This window comes from Microtus oregoni, unplaced genomic scaffold (genome assembly GCF_018167655.1).
Source record: "Microtus oregoni isolate MIOR12 unplaced genomic scaffold, Mior012 000006F_ref0000085, whole genome shotgun sequence".
In the NCBI taxonomy this organism is placed as follows: Eukaryota; Metazoa; Chordata; class Mammalia; order Rodentia; family Cricetidae; genus Microtus; species Microtus oregoni.
This window is the reverse complement of record NW_024543065.1, coordinates 42,419,769-42,439,553: the sequence shown is the minus strand read 5'-3', so window position 1 is coordinate 42,439,553 and position 19,785 is coordinate 42,419,769. Positions and strand designations below refer to the sequence as shown.

Here is a 19,785-nt window from a genome sequence, read left to right as displayed (position 1 = left end):
GACTTTGACAAACAGCATTTGGTGTACACTGAACAGTATATGATAAAGACCAGAGTTAAGAGTGGGCTTCCTAAATGGGAACAGCTGGAGTGGTAGAAAGTCAAGATAGGATAATTGGTGTGAATGCGATTTAAATACACACACACACACACACACACACACACACACACACAGTTTTCATGAGACATAGTATTTGTATATCATTCTTACTTTCTGGAAATATATACTAATAAAAATAGTTGATATGAAATTGTGAAATACTCATCATGCTTACAGCTTCAGTTAGGTCTAGAATTTACAGATACTCAGGTGGTAAAGGAAAGACAGAGTGAAAGGAAATAGGGACCCCTGGACTAAGCAATAGAGCTGATTTCTGTTGAGTGGGTAGTGAGGGCTATCACATTTTTAACTAAAGGAAAGTCACTTTGAGAGTCATATTGGACTAATGAAGGATGGTTCCAGAGTAGGAGATTTTGCCCTCAGATTCCAGCTGTTATTTCACTTGCATTTTCAGACTATGCTGGAAAGATGGGTGTGGTCCCCACAGAAGACATCCTTAGATCTTTCTCTGAGAACTAATGGGGTGAAGATCTTCCATCTCATCTTAATATTTCCTGACATCCATGTACACACTGGGATCTGTGGAAAATTCCTTGGTAATCTGGGAAATGGAAGTGGTCAGTTGTTGTTTGAAGATCATTGGCTCAAATTCTAAGTATTCCACCTCCTGCACTTCTTGTCTTTCAGGGTCCTAGAAAGAGGTAAATGTTAAGTGAAGCTGTATGCACACAGAGAATGGAGTGTTAGACTATATTGAAGAGAAGACTCAAGAGGACCTACCTGTCTATTCAGTATTGTTCTCATTTCAGACTCTTCATTCAAGTTTGCTGCGTTTTTAGAGGACAGAAGTAATCAAACACACATAATTAAGTACTTCCACACTATAATTTCAAATTCATAGTTACTGCTGTCTCAGGAGGGGGGCAGGCTCCAGCAGCACAGGCCTTTGATAGGAATCCATGGAGTTGGTGAGGCTAGACTTTTCTCTCTGAGGTGGGTTAGGGAAGAAGGCACTCACAAACTCTCTTGATGATTTCCTTCTATATTCTCTCTCTCTTTATTCTCCTTTTTTATTCTCTCTCTCATCATTCTCTCTCTCATCATTCTCTCTCTCTCTCTCTCTCTCTCTCTCTCTCTCTCTCCTCTCATGTTGTTTTACAGTTTTTATTCCAACAGACTCTTCAAGGCATTACAAGGGTCAAAACAGTTGCCTTCCTTTTCTCAAGTAAATGGCTATAGGTAAAAACATGTGCCTCATATGATTAAACATTTTATGTATTACAGGTAAAAAAAAATATCCCAAGAATCCACATACACTCATAACCAAGCAACTTGTTTTAGATTAATGATATGGGTAAGCAAGGTGTTTTTGTCAGGTATTATCCTGGCAGGCTGCATTTTGTTATTACAAGGAAAGGACCAATTACTCTATTACTTTTCTTGAAAAAGTCATATAAGGAATCTTAAAGGAATCACAAGACTAAAACAATCAGTCATTTCTACTTTTAATCTTTAGCGTACACAGCTATTTTATTAATACTTTTTCATACCAGGAGATTGAGGGCAAAAATGGATATAAAAATGAATCATTGTTCTTGAATTCTCAGTATTCCTCATTGTCCACTATGTTCAGCTAGTCCAGATTTATCCCATGCTTTTTCAGACCTAGGCCAGCTGGCCTTGGGGTTTTCGATCCTACTGCACGTACTGGCTTTGTGGGAGCATAGGCAGTTTGAATGCTCACCTTACGAGACCTGGATAGAGGTGGGCAGTCCTTGGGCTTCCCACACGTCAGGGAACCCTGATTGCTCTTCGAGCAGATGAGGGGGGGGACTTGATCGGGGGAGGGGGAGGGAAATGGGAAGCGGTTGTGGGGACAAGGCAGAAATCCTTAATAAATAAATAAATTAAAAAAAAAACAGAAAAAAAAATGAATCATTACCTTGCTTATCAGCCAAACATAACAAAGAGCCCTTCAGCCAGTAATAATTGTTCTGTTTTGTTCTTGTTCTCTGAACTTAAAGAGTTCTTCATTCAACTATGTGCCTTTCTAAAACTTTAGATGGTCTTCTGGGGTTTTTCATCTCAACATTATTTAACAAACACTTCTTAGTCTAACTAAGTTTTATTTACACTGTGAAGCACTCTGAGATCTGTGAGCACATCTCCCAACATTAAGATTAAAAGAATTTATGCTAACTGGGCTATTAGGACTCAATTGTTAGTCATTAACTTGAGCTACAATCCATGCAGTTCCTTAGATGAGATTCACAGAACCTGACTATGAAACATGTCCTTGCATTTATTTTTCATCAAAACTCTGTATAAGTTATCATTATTATTATCAAATTAGACAGTACAGCTTAGGGAGGGGAGATTTGACAATTCACAGGTGAAAATGCCCAGCAGAATGGGATGCTTCCAAGAGATAAAGACACTATAATACAGGCAGTGGAGATCTCCCCCTGTCCACTCACACTATGTGAAATACCAAAGAGTGACAGCAAACATGTAAAGGCCTAGTAGAAGCAAAAGACATTTTGGTGTCTGTAGTCTGATGGCCTTGCCTAAGTGAGATTGGCTCATAAGAGGATTCCCATCTGGTGGGCTAACACCTGGAACTTTAATTGCAACTTGCAGCTCTTCTATCAAGGACAATGGTGTAAAGTACTAGTGAGAGATATGGCAAAATCAATGGTTGCTCACCTATGGCAGTTTGGAATCAGATGTGCTGATTTTCTATGTTCACATTTCTGTCCTACTCAGGCTGAACCCTAGTAATTCTTTTTTAGAATAGGCTTTATCCTTCTCTCCCCCATCTTGTAAAATCTTTTCCTAGAAATTAGTGTTTGCTTTGGATGTGAAGATGCAGAGATGCTGTGAGAAATTAGTCAATAGTATGAGAACTGAGAGGAAGATGAAGGACTCTAGTTCCTCTCTCCAAAGTCCTTCCCACAAGGATATGTGCACAACTATGTTCATAGCAACATTGTTTGTCATAAGCAGAACCTGGAAATAACCTAAATGCCCCTAGACTGAAGAACTGCTAAGAAAAATGTGGTACATTTGCCCAATGGAGTACTACACAGAGGAGAAAAATAGTGACATATTGAAATTTGCAGGCAAATGGATGGATCTAGAAAACATCATATTGAGTGAGGTAACTCAGACCAGAAAGACAAATATCATATGTACTCACTTTTAAGTGTTTTTAGACAGAAAGCAAAGAAAGCCAGCCTACAATTCACAGAGAACCTAGAAAACAACGAGTACCCTAACAGAGACATACATGGATCTAATCTACATGGGAAATAGAAACAGATAAGATGTCCTGAATAAATTGCAAGCATGGGGACCATGAAAGAGGGTTTAAGGGGAGGGGAGAGGCAGGGAGGGGAGCAGAGAAAACTGTATAGCTCAATAAATCAATAAAAAGTGTAAAAATCTGAAAGTCCTCCCTCAGTTTCCTTGTAATGGTCCAAGCATCCTTTTGGAAATGTAGAAGACATACCTGTATTTCTCTGGTTTTGTTTTCTCACACTATTCAGATGACACTCATTGTCTTTGTTTTGAGACTTACTCCTTTTGGTAGAACAGCAAGAATAGAGGAGGATGACAGAGAAGACAAGGATCATGGTCACTGATAGCCCAATCAACATATTCATGATCCTGTGGTTATCTGCAGGGAGATATGAACCCCCAAAGAGGTAAATCTTAGGATCCCCATTTTTTATAGATTTCATAATACTTATTGATTGAAGATAATTATTATAATATTTCTTTATGACAGTCTTGATGTAGAACCTACTAGTAATATTCTGCTAAATGAAAATAGTATTAAACTGACTCCTAAAGACTTACTGTTATACATAATGCATTTCTCAACTCTCAACAGTGGAGTTTATATTTGTGATAGATAGTGATTAATTTAGATACCCACAACTTGGCAAATTGTGGCGAATAAGAGACTATAGAATACTTGGCCCTAAATGAGATGTTTCCATCTCATATTCTTCTCCAAATGTTCAGCATCATTGTAAAAGAGATGGAAGAAGAGATTACAAAACGAAGCTTTGAATAACTATAAGAAAACTGTCTTCTGTACAGTGAGGACAGCTTAATATGGGAACTTCACAAGAGGGCAAGATCACATGCCCAAGAGCAGTGCAAGGTGAAGCTAGACAAAATCCCAGCATGGAGAAGGGAGGTGGACATGAAGTCCCACCCCTAGTCAAGTGGCTATAGGTAATTGATAACTGTTGGCAAAAGTGTGTCAGTTATAGCAGTGTTGTTGCTAGTAAGTTGTCCATGCACCAGCAGAAGTCCACACATGCAAGAATATATGGACATTCTGCCCATTGGAGAAAACTGCAGGACACTGGGTAAAGGTCATGTGCTCATTATCTTAATCTGAGATTGATACAAGTGCCCACTTAATCTGGTTAGCAACTTTTACATCTACAATACTCTTGAACCAAACTACTAATTTCTCCAAAGGGCAAAAGTCAAACCAAATCTATTTCATCACAGGTAATAATTTTATAAAATCATTCTTCTCTTCAAAATTAGACCAATCTGCTTGCTAAGCTTTTTTCCAGGAGGAACTGAACTAGAACTAGCAGTTCATTGTCCCTGGTAAGGACTAAAATCTGCTCTCCTTTCCACTTGTAGCAGATGTCAGGTATAGTTCCCATGCTGCTCCTAAAATCTTTTTTTTTATATATATACACTTTTTTTATTGATGTTGCAGAGTTTAAGAATCAGAGAGGAGATGATGATGTTAAGACTACTGAGTCAGGAGGAAACTGAGAAAACACATGGATGCAAGTTTTTGGTCCCCAAGTTCCCACAATACAGAAGCAGAATCATTTACTCACTAGTTTTAGAGTCTGGTTCTCTGGACAAAGTGCAATTCCTTGATGAGTTTACTAGGGAAGGGGACAGGAGAATGAGAAAATCATCAAGAGGCTATCTGTCTTTCCCTTGTGGACAGTCTTTTAAATTTGGACAGTAACCAGCACCCACTCCATCTCATAGGGCTGAGCCATTAGAATTATAGGATGCAATTTGCTTTAAGGTGTTGACTTGGGTTTAAGTTGTGATGAGTCAATAGGAATACTGTGGAGAGACCTATGTGAGGGAGAGCTCAGTAGAGCTGCTCCATCTCTGACCTGCCCAAACTGATTTTTTTAACCTTATCCCCAATAACTCTGTCCTGACCTTTTTCTATTCTTCCTGGGTGCATACATATCCCAGAATGATTGCCCAAGCAGGAAAAGATTGTTTGGGTGGCTCTTTGTATATTATTTTGTAATCTGATGTCCATTTTCAAAATCCATGTCTTTTTAGAAAAAATATTAAATGAGATATAATTATCTGTCTTTCTTTTTCCCTTGTTTGTCTTCAGCCCATCCCAGGAAACCTTACTCCAAGCTTTTCCTCACATTCCCTTAAGTGATAATCTCTTTTTCTTTGTATAACACACAACACATGTATTATGCACATGTCTGCTATACGTGTGTGTGTGTGTGTGTGTGTGTGTGTATCTTATTACAAAATGACTGTCAGCAACACTTTCTTTTAGCTGCATAAGATACCTTTTCTCAATTAGTAGGATGGTTCTCAGCCATGGCTTTAGGATTTCATTAGTCACAAGGCATGAGATTCTCTTACCCGTGACAGGAATGTACAAGGGGTCACTTGGGGACGACCACACATGGGAGAAATTCCTGAAAGAGCCATAGCATCTATAGGTCCCTTTCTTGATCACAGGATCAAGAAGGAAGATGGCCTTGGATATCCCATTGTGGCTCACGACTGCAGGAATCCCATGTCCCTGAGGTACCCCTTCCCTGGACAAATGGAACATTTCGAACTGATGGTCAGATGTGCAGGACAAGATCATGTTTTCTCCTGACATCACCACAGGACACATCAAGGCTGACAGAGAAGGTTTCTTGTATAAACCTGGAAGAAAAGAGACAGAGGGGCAGTTTTTTTTTAGCAGCATTTAGGGCTTATTTATTCTTCAGTGTTCTCTCTCCTTCCATGTCTGTGTTATCTCTATCTCTTTCCCTGTATGTCTCCATTTCTCCCTGCCTCTCTTTCTTTCTTTTGCTCTCTCTTTCTCTTTTCTTCTACATTATCATAATGAATCTCTCTCTGATCTCATCACAGCACACAAACATTTACCACCAATTTTTGTTTTGGACAGTTTATGTGTCTAGCCACATAGGTTCATTCCCTTTGTTTTGTAAAGTATGTTTTTATTATCATATTAATAATATATCTCAATTAAATTAGTTATTAAATATTCATACATATATAATGTATTTTCATAGGTTTTTTAAAAATATTTTTTAATTTCCAAAATTAAATACAGTTACACTATTTTACATCCTTTTTAATTGTTCTTACATAAACCTATATATTTATATGTTTATTTTTTATTTTCTTTCAAATTCCACTAATCCTATTGCTTTCTGTTGTTGGTTTTCATTTTGCTTTCTTTTATTCTGGATGATTTTTAAATCAATGGGTATATTTAGAGTTAATTATTTTGCTTTAAATAGCAGACAAAGTAATGGACTTCATTTTCACATTCTCATACATTTGCTTTGTTCATTTTCTCCCCACTCCCGTCCCCTATACCAACTTTTTGGTCCTTTCCCTCCCCATTTACTCTTTCATAGCATATGTATTCTACATCTTTCCCCATCCCTCTTTTAATCTCCTTCCCTTCTCATGGTCCATTTCCAATTTAGTGACCTCTAACTCTCCCATTCTATGTATTTTAAAAACTTAGACTCTAACTTCATTCTAAGTTATCTATTTTCTATCTTATCTCTTTTTACATATCTGTGTTAATTAATCTCTTTACAATCCACAGAATATTCCAGGAATGCATTTGCTTTGAACAGGAGCCATGATGATCTTCCCTAACTTGTGCCTATAGTATGTATACAGTTCACGTGTGATCTTTCATCTGCTTCCTTATCTTTGTTTTGAAATATCTAATATCTGATTTTATTTATCTATCTCTACTTTCAAATTTCTATGCAGGCTAAAGTTTTTTTGTAGGTTTGCACCTTCTAAACATGCTATGCTTAATATTTCCTCAGCAATCTTTAGCTCTATCTCTGAGTCTTCCTCTCAGTTTCCCTTTTCTGACTCACTCTGTGAAAATATAAATATATATTTTCTGCTTTATTTGAATCAGGTTAGCAGTACAGGCACCCTGTAGTATTTTTTAGACATCCAAGAATGTTTGAATAACTTTACAACACGAACTAAAAACAGTTTAGAGATGTTATGAACAGATGGAGATTGCTGATTTACTCAGTTATCCAGGGTTAAGCTTGGAGCACGGTTAATAAAAACCCAGAGACAGATATTGGGGTTCAATTTGAAGATCAAAGAAGAACAGTCAGTCACTGGCTCTTACCTCTTCCTCAGTCCAAAAATGACAATCCTGCCTCCAACAATTCTCAGAATGAGACTATGAGTGAGAGCTGTCTCCTCCCATTTTATATTCCTCTCTAGTGCTGGGATTAACAGCATGCACCATTACCACCCTGTTTATATGGCAAGCTAATATGGCTACTGGGATGTGTGTCACCACTGCCTTGTCTGTAAGGCTGACTAGTGCTGCTGTTTTACTCTCTGATCTTCAGGCAAGATTTATTTATTAAAATACAAATGAAATATCACTACAAAGCTATTCTGGGTTGTATAATGGGTCAAATACAAAAAGTGTAGTCTGGGATGTATAATACAAATACAAAAAGTGTAAAAGTGTCAACTAGGAAGAAAAATCTATGGATGCCATCCATTCTTAGGCCTCACGACTCAACCACTGGATCCATTAAGAATTTAAACTTATGTCAGACACATGATTCATTTCTCTCTTCTGGCAAACTTCTTGTCTCTACAAGGTAGAGGGCAGACAAAGTTCTGAACTATATAGGACTTTGAACATAAGTAGAAATATGTCATTGAATCTAATTCATATCAAGCTTGCCTACTTGCCACTTTCTTTTCATCTTTATTTATGACTCCTTTGACCTCCCTGTATCTGTGCTTTATGTTATAACCAATGGTTTGTTCTCGTGTCTCTGTCTTCATTGTCTATGTCAGTAATATACTCACCAAGGCTTCTTTTCTCTAAGCTTTCTACCTTCATCTCCCTTGTGACATCTCAAGACTTCCAGTCTAGACAATATATGTTCTGTCTCACAGATAATGAGCAGGTAACAACTTCTTACCTGTGATATTTATGTCAATAGGGTCACTGGATTCAGACCACTCATATGGTGTTTGATGGAAAGAACCATAGCATGTGTAAATCCCAGCATGTTCAGGTGTCACAGGACCTATTGAGAAGTTGGCATGGGATCCCCCAAGATGAAATTCTGCAGTCAGCTGGTAAGAGTCCTTGATTATTCTCTTTCTATGTGACATCAAAGTGAAAGTGTCAAACATAATCTTTGAATGGCATTGCAGTGTCGCCTTCTCTCCTAGTTTTACCTGAGGAGCTTGTAGGGCCAAGAGGAAAGGCTTCCTGTAGATATCTAAAAATAAAGAGATTGTGAGTCTTAACCTGACCCAAATCTATGAATCAAAGGAAACATGGTTTTCCCCTTTAACCTGTCCTTCCTGTCAGTGTCCCAGTGCCCTTGCCTGTGTTTATATCACCTTTGTACACAGACTTCTCTGTCTTTCTGTGTCCATTTTCCATTTATTTGGCTCTAGGAACAACACAATATTTTTCCACTGGCTTGTGGTGAGAATGTGTCCTTGGAACCTTTCTTACATAGACCCTATTGTATTTTTCCATGATTGGTGAGTGCAGGAAATATGACAAACTTCACACCAGGCTGCTTTATGTGTCCTTTTGATGCTACTGTGAATAAAGCATAATCCTTGACAGGATAAAGGAATTATTATCGAGAGTATTTAATCTGGAAATTCTTCTGGTACTCTCTATGGTTCAAACATCTGTAAGTCATTCTGGATCCAGTATCACAAGCATTGCTTCCTCCCAACATGTTGATATATTAGCATCCTGACTCTTCTCCTCTCAGCACATTTCCTCTCTGCTTCTTAATTCATCCTTACACAGGCTCCTGTATTAGTTTCCAATTACTACCATAGCAAATTACCACAAAGGTGATTCTTAAAAAGATTACAAAAGTTCTGTAGATCAGAATTCTTAAAAGCCCAAATGGCATAAACTAGGTATTTTCAGGGATATGTTAGTGGCCAAAGCAGCAGAGAGTATCCATTTCTTTTTGCCTTCAGCGTCTAGAGACATCATGCACCCCTTGGCACTTAGGATCTTCCTCCATGTCAAAGTTAGTGATATTGTGTCTTGGCCATAACTTTTGTTTTGTTCAGCACTGAATTTGTACTTAATTTTTAATATCCATCCTTGTAGTTCTATGGACCCAGGATAATTCAGGATAGTCTCCCGACCTGATATCTACTTGTTAAGTTCTGAGTTCCATCTTCAAGCCCAATTTCTCCTTGAATCTTTTAACACTCAGGAAAACTTTGGACCTAGCAAATGCATGTCCTAATGTCTCGTATTATACCCAACGCATTTCTGTTTCTTTCTGTTAAATATTCCTTTATAAATACAAGCCTCTGTCTAACACTCTTCCTGAAAATTTCAGGATTGGAAGATTTGGGGATTATGTAAAGACACTCCAAACATCATCTCTGACCTGAAATTATGATCTTCAGAGGGTCACTGTATGCTGTAAGTTCATTTGGGTATTGACTTTTAAAATCATCACATCTGTAGATTCCTCCATATGCTGCTGTCACAGGACCCAAGACAAGCTTTCTCTGGAACACTCCTTCATGGACCTGTTGGTTAGGATCCCCATGTTCTTTGTGTAGCCTGAATATGTAAGACTCATTATAAAAGTCACATCGAAGTTCCACATACTGTCCTTGAGGAACAACATGGCTTGGCCAGGCAGACAGTGAAGGCTTATCATGACTTCCTGCATAAAGATGCACAAATAAAAAAAATTAATGATTCCCCTTCATCTATGAGAACTGAACCTCCAATTTTCACTTCATTGGGATCCTTTGTACAAAAATTTCTCTGAATTGAAACATCCTCATTTGAATATGTGAGGTTGAAAGGCTCAGGGGACTCAGGAATTAAACAAACACCATATGTACCAGAAAGCAGAAAATTGCAAGATTCATCAGTGCCCCTTCCTACTTTCTATAGAAATAGTGAGCTATCCGGGTCTGCTAAATTCAAGATGTTTACTGCCTGAAAGTTGTGTAGAGAGCTCCAGGTTTTGGCGTTTATGATAATCACCTGTATTGAGGTGTGATTTAAGTAATGCTTTTGAGCCATTCCTTGCTTTTCCATATAACTCCTCATCCATGCTACTATTAGTAACCTCAGTAAACTGACAAATTCAACTATTTGGGCTGTGTGATCTGTCCTAGGTTTCATTCATGTGGTGAGCACATTTGTTAAGTATTGTATCTTCCCAAGGAAAATACCAAACACAATAGTGTCATTTTCATTTAATGGGTGTTCCCCAACTACCATAAATATACAGTATATCTTTCTATGCTAAGATCTGTTAACTGAGAAATTTGTGTAAGTCTTAAATAACAAAATAGATTTGGTCATAAAAATTGTAATATATCAGATGACTAGAGGAAAAGATTTATTTGTGAGATTAAAGATAGGCAATGTGGTCACAAAGATATCAGAAGAGGAATACTCTTACACTGTCTCTAGAACTCTACAAATACTCAGATTAGAATTACATTGTAAATGTTCCAGACCTCAGGGGTGAAGTTGAGCTGGCACATAGGACCACAGAACTGAGAATAAGCAACAAAACAGGAAGAATGACTCTTGTACAGAACTTCATTCACAGAAGTTATATAGGATCATGATTTTACACTAAAACTGATAAATTAGAGGCAAACACACACACACACACACACACACACACACACACACACACACTTTCTCCACCATTTAAAGGCTCCTTGTATATGAAACACTGAGATTATAGCATTGCTCTGGCATTTGGTTTGCTTGTTTTGGTCTCATGATTGCCAGTTCATGAATCTTGTCATTGTTATGTATTTACATGGTGGATGTTGATGATGAAAGTAGCAATAACAAAACACTGCAGTGAAGACCATATAGACTCTAGCCAGTGTGGATATCTTACGATACTGCTCATGCGGAAGCAGTGATGGAACACAGTGAAAAACTGTCCCTTATTGTGTAGTGCAACTAATAAAATTACTGAAACAGAAAGCCAAGCTACCCACAGCATCTGATATCAAAACAGTGGAGGCAAGCTAGTCAAACAAACAAAATCGACACCATGATTATCTGGTATAGGTTTGCAATGAATTTTCTCAACTCCATTCTCAGGTTAGATGAAATAGTAAAAGTCTATTTACAACCAATAACTTCGGCATATGATAGAGAAAGTGGTTCTCTTTAATATGCAGGTGTCTCTGTGTAAGAATTTAAGTATGAAAATCAGAGCAGTAAAATGTGGCAGAGAATTATAGTGAGGCTCTGGTAGCAAACACAGAGGAAAGGAAGACCTGTAAAGCCCATGAATATTCATGATAGTATTTTTAATGAATTAACAGATTTATAAGAAACTGTGAATATTCCTTTTTAGCTCTTAATATGTTTCTTTATTCTGTATGTTTAGTGTTTTGATTATTATACGGTAAGGGGACTTTTTTTGATCCAGCCTATTTGGTATTCTGTAAGCTTCTTGTATCTACACATGTATATCTTTCTTTAGGTTGGGAAAGATTTCTTCTATGATTTTGTTGAATTTATTTTCTGTGTTTTGATTTGGACTTCTCCTTGTTCTATTCTTAGGTTTGGTCTTTTTATGGTGTCCTGCATTTCCTGGATATCAAAACAACTGTGAGATTCTATCTTACACCTATAAAAATGGCCAATATAAAAAAAACACTATGACAGCTTATGATTGAGAGGATGTGTGGTAAAGGGAACACTCCTCCATTGCTGGTGGGAGTGCAAACTGGTACAGTGCTTTGGATGTCACTATGGTGATTTCTTAGAAAATAAGAAAAAAGCCTACCTCAAGACCTAGAAATACCACTTTTGGGTAAATACCCAAACAATACTCAATCATACCACAAAGTCATGAGCTCAGTTGTGTTCATAGCAGCATTACTTGTCATAGCCAGAACTTGGAAAAACCTAAATGCCCCTTGACCAAAAAATGGATCAAGAAGATATGGTATATTTACACAGTGGAGTACTACACAGAGGAGAAAAATAATGACATCTTGAAATTTGCAGACAAGTAGATGGATCTAGAAAACATCATGAGTGAGGTAACCCAGATCCAAAAAGACAAGTACAGTATGTACTTACCCATAAGTGGTTTTTAGACATAAAGCAAAGAAAAACCAGTCTACACTTCACAACCCCAGAGAACCTAGACAACAAAAAGAACTCTAAGAGAGACATAAATGGATCTAATCTACATTGGAAGTAGAAAAAGACAAGATCTCCTGAGTAACTGGGTATGTAGGTATCATGGGGGAAGGTAGAAGGCGAGGAGGAAGGAAGGGAGGGAAGTGGAGAAAAATATATAGCTCAATAGAACAATAAAAATAATGAAGAAACCATGAATAAAGATTTGGAGCTAGGAACCACAAATGAGAGAGAAAATTTGACATTATTTTCTAGGTTTGGGTTACCCCACTCAGTATAATCCTTTCTAGTTCCATGAATTTTTCTGAAAAGTTTATGGTTTCATTTTTACTTACCACTGAACAGTATTACAGAGTATACATGTGATATATTTTTGTTATCCATTCATAATCTTAAAAATTTTCAATCTGTTTCCTTGTTCTCGCTATTGAGAGTAGAATAGCAAAGACCATGAGTGAGAAAGCATCCATGGCATAGAGTGTCAGGTTCTTTGGGTATATGTCAATGGGCAGAAATAATGAAAATATAGTTTTCCTACATGAAATTACCAAGAAATTAAATCCAAGAAAAAAAATCTTTTATAAAAAACACATATTCTAACTAAATAAGAACCTTGGTCTAAAATAGTTTATAAATTTTGAAAATATAATAGTTGAATAACAAAAAAAATTGGCAATATTCATCTTTCATAAAGTACACAACTACTGAATTGGAAAAATGCATGGACCATCTTGATGTCTAAGGAGGTAAAGATTCTTGCTGCCTTACTCTCTGGTTTTGATTGCTGGGACTTTTATGGTGAAAGGAGAAGACTGATTCCAGAAAGTTGTCCTTTTATCTCCACACTTGTGCCATAGTGCATGTATACTACATGTTTATGCACACGGGTGCACGTGTGAGCACACACACACACACACACACACACACACACACACGCACCCAAACATATGGTGCGTACGAACATGGGTGCATCTCAAAAATGCAAAATTTTATACAGTTAGTGCAATGTTTACATATTATCCGTGATAGAGTAGGAGAATGAGTGAGCTTAGATAAGGCATATGATATAATATAATATAATATAATATAATATAATATGTAAATATAGAAATAGAATGAAAATAAAATGAAGAAGAATAACAGGCATTTTTTCTTTTTCTTTTTTTTTTTTTTGATTTTTCGAGACAGGGTTTCTCCGTAGCTTTTGGTTCCTGTCCTGGAACTAGCTCTTGTAGACCAGGCTGGCCTCGAACTCACAGAGATCCGCCTGCCTCTGCCTCCCGAGTGCTGGGATTAAAGGCGTGCGCCACCACCGCCCGGCAGGCATTTTTTTCATATCATCCAAATACCAAGTTATCAGTCATAAAAACATAAAGGAATATAGAGCTATTCTTGGGTGTGTAGGGGAAACAGTGAAACTAGCGTGAGTTTAGGCAGGGCATTGAATATAATTAAAATACATTGTATAAAATTATCAAAGACTTAGTAAAATATTAAGAAAAGTCACAAATTACAGGTACTAAAAATAAACAAAAAATGTAAAGAAAATATTGAACACTCTTAAACTTGGAATAAAATGAACATGATGAGGTACCAGAGGCCAACTGACACAAAAGAAATTCAACCCACATAATCATGATCACAGAACATATTATTATTATAAGAAACCCTGAAATCAGAATGATAAAAGAAACAAAGAATATGCAAGGTACTTCCAATACATCTAATGGCCAAGTTCTGAGCAAAGACCTATAAGCCACAAGAGATCAACATGATGGAATAATGGAATGAGTGTAACAAAGAAAAATTCTGCCTCCAAAAGTCAGTAACACTGTCATTCAGAAATATGAATAATACTTTTAAAAAATAGTAGCATTAATAGTCAATCACCATAAGCACACTAAGCATTGTAGAGTCCTTCAGATTGAAAGAAAAAGGCTGCTAATGAGTTACAAAAACATCTTCATGTAGAGAATGTAAAAATAGCTCACTAAAAACAAGCCAAAATAAAAAGTTGCAATATTATGCAGGTGGTACACAAGTTCTATCATTAGCATAGGTGTTTGAAGGCAAAAATAATATCTTCGGTAATTTGTCAAGTGACAACCATATTCGAACATCATAAATTACAATGTGAAAATCTCAGAATATGTGGAGGTGGTCAGGTGGAGAGTATAGTACAGGAGAAGATTATCTTTTATTTAAAATGTTGATTATCCTTTGTGTTTTATGACTCACTTCTTCAATTATAGCACTTGGGTGAGAGAAGCAGGCAAATATCTGAGTACATGGTCAGCCTGGTCTACACAAAGTGATTTCTAGGATAGTCAGGGCCACACAGAGAAACCCTGTGTTGAATAACAATAGAAAGTTTATTTGATTAATGCTTATGCCTTACTCAAGCAAAGGCAGAGTGTGGGAGTATCTCAGAGAGAACTGAGATGCAGGTTTCTAGGGTTATAACTTTAAAGTTCAGAAGACTTACCAAGAAGTCCCTCATAGAAACTACTCTCCAAAACTCCATAATACAGGCTTTCCTCTTAGAATGAAACTTAACTATTGTAATTGTTTTAAGGATGTACTTACCTGCTTGTGCCAAAGGAGTCAGGAATAGGATGAAGCCTGGGAAAAAAAGCACAAGATGGAAGATCTACCCCCTTCCAATATCCTGGTGATCTGACCTCCCCATCCCCATTGTAGAATCTCTGTACAGTAGAATCAGAGGTCACTTTGTTTTTTTTTTCTTTTGAATTTTAAAATTTTTAGGTTTTTTTGAGACTGGATTTCTCCATGTAATAACCCTAGATGTGCTGAAAATAGCTCTTGTAGACCACGCTGACCTCAAATTTACAAAGATCCACCTGCCTCTGTCTCCATAGTTCTGGGATTAAAGGTGTGCGCCGCCACCACCACTGTAGAGGCACAATTCCACCTTCTCTGATGGTCAGAGAGTTAGGAGACTGACAGGCATAGTTAAAGGTGTGCACCACCATGACCAGGACCCAGAGTTCACTTTGTTAAAATGAACTAATGCATCATTATCCACCATAGAAGCCAGTGTTTCTGTTGTCGATGGATCCAATCTCCCAGAGCAATATTCCCACCCTGTAATTCCACACCCTTCATTCCCAGCAGGACTCACCAATACACACAAGGTTTAGGAGCACAGACAGCATGGTGCTTCTTTAACTGACAAGGGGGCAGAGCTAGCATAAAACTTACAGGATGTCGTGAGAGTCTTGAAGTATCTACCTGACCACAGCACGGAAAACTGATTAACAGAGCACATCGCCTTCACCCCATGTTTATTACTTTTTTCCAGACATAATTCTCTGTAGCTCTGGCTAGCATGGAATGGATTTTGTAGAGAAGGCTGGGTTTGAATTCAAAGATCTACTTGAGAGTGCCCCAAACTAATGTTTGGATTAAAAGTATATGTCTACATAGGCGGGTTTACAAGACCCCCCCCCCTTTACCCTAGCCTGGAAGTGATGCAGATTCTTGGAAATTGTTCAATCATCAGCTCACCAGAAACACAATTTTCCATGACTACAACTGAGTTGCATCCTGGATACATCAACTTTTACTCAAATAATCAATTTGATTATTGCCCTAAAAGTGTGCATGTTGTTGCTTTTTAAATCTAAGACTCAATCGTTCCTCTGGTGTTCTGTAGAAAATGTCCAATGAGCATTACTCTTGTTATAACAACAATCCTAATGTGTTGATCAAAATGATTATGCTGGTAATAATCCAATGTTGAGTTATAATTATTCAATATTTTTCTTGATTGACTGTATAGATTTTACAATAATAAAATTACATTTATTTTCAAAAATCAGAGAAGTAATATTTTTGCCTTAATTGAAATTTGTTTTAAGATATAGCATTCACATTGTTTAAAAATTATTTTAAATTTATGTGACTATGTGCATGTGAGTGTTGTTTCCTTGTACAGCCAGAAAAACACATGGATGGGCTGCCCTGGAGCTGGAGTCACAGGCAATTGTGAGCCTCCTGGTGTTGGCATAGCGAACTGAAGTTGTGTCCTCTGCAAGTGTGGAACACACTCTTAACCTCTGAGTGATCTCTCCAGTCCTATACCCTTACAATTCTTTACCTAAAATCCCAGATATATCTTTATTATATTGTATTGTCTCACTTCATTTTTGAATGGTTAACATAAAAATCTTTGAGAATGTTTAATACATTCAATTTGAAATTTGTTTAATATTTTTCTGATATTTTTAATTTATAAGTCTCATTCCAGGCCCTATAGCACTTTTTCTTTATTTCTGTAAGACTGATTAAATAAATGACAATGAACCGAGATAAGAAACTTCAATATTCTTATGATGTATTTCTAGAAAAATCTGTCAGAGTCCAAGAAGTTGCAAAACATTGCAAAGAAATGAAAATATTTGAAACAGAACTGATTATTGGCCACACAAACTTGAGAGTGTAGTATGCACTTATACTGTTTATTATGTTTTATTTTATCATATGGTTAGACTTTTTTCTTAAATAATACTCTATATTTCTAAAGTTAAAACTTTGTTAACATATTTTTTATTGAAGTGTAATAGCATTTCTCCTTCCCTTACTCTTCTAAATGTCTCTTGTATACCTCTTTTGTTCTCTCAAATTCATATTTATTTTAATTACCTTTATATATGTACACATACAATGACACACATATTTTTGTCCTTCTAATACATGAATGTGATATAATTAGTCTGTATAATACTATTTATTTCTATATAAGTTTAGGGCTGACTATATTTTTAGGAGATGTAGTCTCATAGCAAACTCTCTGTTCCCTTGGTTCTTACAGTCTTTCTTCCCCATCTTACATAATGTTTCCTGAACCTTAGATATAGGAGTTTTGTTATTGATAAATCAGCTATGAATGGACCCCAAACAATCTCTTGTTATCTCTATATTTATTGGTTTCTGTTTTTTAATAGTGTTTGTCTAAGGCTATAGGAATTTTTTGAATAGTTGTAAGAGCTATATTAATCTGTGAGTACAAGGACAAATATTATTTAGATTGCAATTAGGAATTCTGTTTATTTAGTAATGACACTAGCTCCGGATAGTTAGTTAGCTTTCTAGAACTAGGCAATGTTCCTTGTATGAAAGACCTTAAATCCTATTAGATCGCTATTATCTACAACTAAGATGTATGTTCCCCTATTGGACCCTTAGGATTATAGTGCTATGCTGGACCTGAAGAGAACAAATAAAGCATTAAAACTTGATCTTCAGAAATGCTGAAGCATCAACAATAGCTTTCCTGTAATGCTTCTTTATGATAAATGGGTCAAAGTGTTCACAATGATTAGTTTTAAAAATAATTTCTTGGGTATTAGGGAGAAGGCTCAGGGATTGATAGGCCAGCCATGTAATTTGGTGACATGGGACCCATTCCATGAGACTACTTATGTCTGTAAGACAAGTGCTGACTCCATAAAATGGTCCACTGTCTTCTGCATGTGTTGTAGAAATCACCTCATCCTTACGCTACTCCTCCTTCATAGTATCCATAATTAGTAATAAATAGACTATCAATCACACAAATGAAAATACTCCAGTACTTCCATTGCTTCTTCAAGATGTTAATGGGAGGTGAGTGATGATCCTTATGACAATAACATTTACATTTTTATATTTTTTATTAGCAATAATTTTTTCTTATATGATACATCTTGATTATGGTTTTCCTTTGCTCTACTCCTACAAGTTCCTCCATACACCCCATCCCACCTGAAACTATTGCTTTTCTCTCTCTTCTTAGAACAGAAACTAGCTTCTAAGTGATAACAACATAATATGACAAAGTAAAATCGAGAAAGGAAAAACAATAAATGTTACATCAGAATTTAACAAGACAAAGAAATGTGAAGAAAAGCCCAAGAGAAGGCACAAGAATCAAAGGTCTTCATTTGCACATGCATGAATCCTACTGAAAACCCTAAGTTGGAAGCCATAACATATTCAGAAGACACTTTGAGGCTCTGTGCATGCTATTCTCCAGTCCCTGAGTTCATTTGAACTTTGATCATGATGGTTTAAAGCTGTGGTTTTCCACCTCCAGGGTGGAACACCTAGAGATCCTTTCACTTGGGCTGTATATCAGATATCCTGCATATCAGATATTTATATCACAAACCATAACAGTGTCAAAATTAGTTATGTAGTAGTAGTGAAAACAATTTTATGTTTTGTGGTAACCACAACTTGAGGAACATGTTACAGCATTAGAAAGGTTGAGAGTCAAAGGTTTAGAGTGTCTTGGTAACTTGGTGTTCTCTATTCTCTTTGACTCTTCTTCTTCCTCCATGGGTTCATGGAGCTCTATCAGGGGTGATGGAGGCATCTACTTAGGACTGAGTGTTGAGACACTCATCTGAGTGTAGGAGAATACCTTTAGCAGTTATTTTATTGCTACATTTAAAGGACAGTAGTATTGCTTATACCAAACTCCCTAGAATAACTGGTCTCTGGTTCTTGTGTAGTGATGAGGTGACCAGGCCTGCTTTTTGTCCTGCCCAGCTCCCACAGAGCCAGCTTTACACCCGAAATAACAACACACAGATTGTATTCATTGAAACACTGCCTGGCCCATTAGCTCTAGCCTCTTACTGGCTAACTCTCACATCTTGATTACCCCATTTCTTTTAATGTGTATCGCCACTTGACTGTGGCTTACCAGCATGAGTCTTACCACCATCTGTCTTGGGTAGAAGAAGCATGGCATCTGCCTGACTCTGTCTTCTTCCTCTCAGAATTCTGTTCTGTCTACCATGTCCATCTAAGGGCTGCCTTATCAAAAGGCCAAGGCAGTTTTCTTTATTCAACCAATGAAAGCAAGACATAGAAAGAAGACCCTCCCACATCATTTTCCCTTTTTCTGTTTAAACAGAAAAGAAAGGCTTTCACTTTAACATAGTAAAATTACATATAACAAAACAGTTATCAAGCAAGAATTACAGTTACAGTATTTATATCCACATGTCGTTGCTACTGCAACCATCAATCCCTGCTACATTACTTCCCCTGGTGGTGCACAGTTCATAGTTCTTGACTGACTGAAAGCTTTGGGCTTCCTTTTGTTCTGGCCCCCAACTCTCAGAATCACTTTGATTGTCATTAACAACTGCTCTTAATTTGTTAAACAAAGCATATATGTCAGTATTTAAGTAGGTGACAGTGTGTGTACACTAAACCAGAGTGGGACC

General features: G+C 37.0%; 1 protein-coding gene across 1 annotated transcript; it reads right to left on the bottom strand.

The window, feature by feature from the left end:
- Positions 1–604: 604 nt before the first annotated feature.
- On the bottom strand, positions 605–15,833 carry LOC121449826 (killer cell immunoglobulin-like receptor 3DL1). Its single transcript, XM_041654498.1, has 9 exons — positions 15,767–15,833; positions 15,131–15,166; positions 9,786–10,070; positions 8,325–8,630; positions 5,734–6,027; positions 4,938–4,976; positions 3,572–3,739; positions 841–887; positions 605–751 (listed from the first exon to the last, which is right to left on the bottom strand). The coding sequence occupies exons 1-9, from the start codon at positions 15,831–15,833 to the stop codon at positions 605–607; spliced, it is 1,389 nt and encodes a 462-aa protein (XP_041510432.1).
- Positions 15,834–19,785: the final 3,952 nt, after the last annotated feature.

Coding starts and splice junctions, on each gene's coding strand:
- LOC121449826 (XM_041654498.1), bottom strand. CDS start 15,833: ATGTGCTCTGTTAATCAGTTTTCCGTGCTGTGGTCAGGTAGATACTTC. Junction 888..3,571: donor ACAAAACCAGAGAAATACAG/GTATGTCTTCTA, acceptor CTAAAAACGCAG/CAAACTTGAATGAAGAGTCT. Junction 752..840: donor GAACAATACTGAATAGACAG/GTAGGTCCTCTT, acceptor ACCTCTTTCTAG/GACCCTGAAAGACAAGAAGT.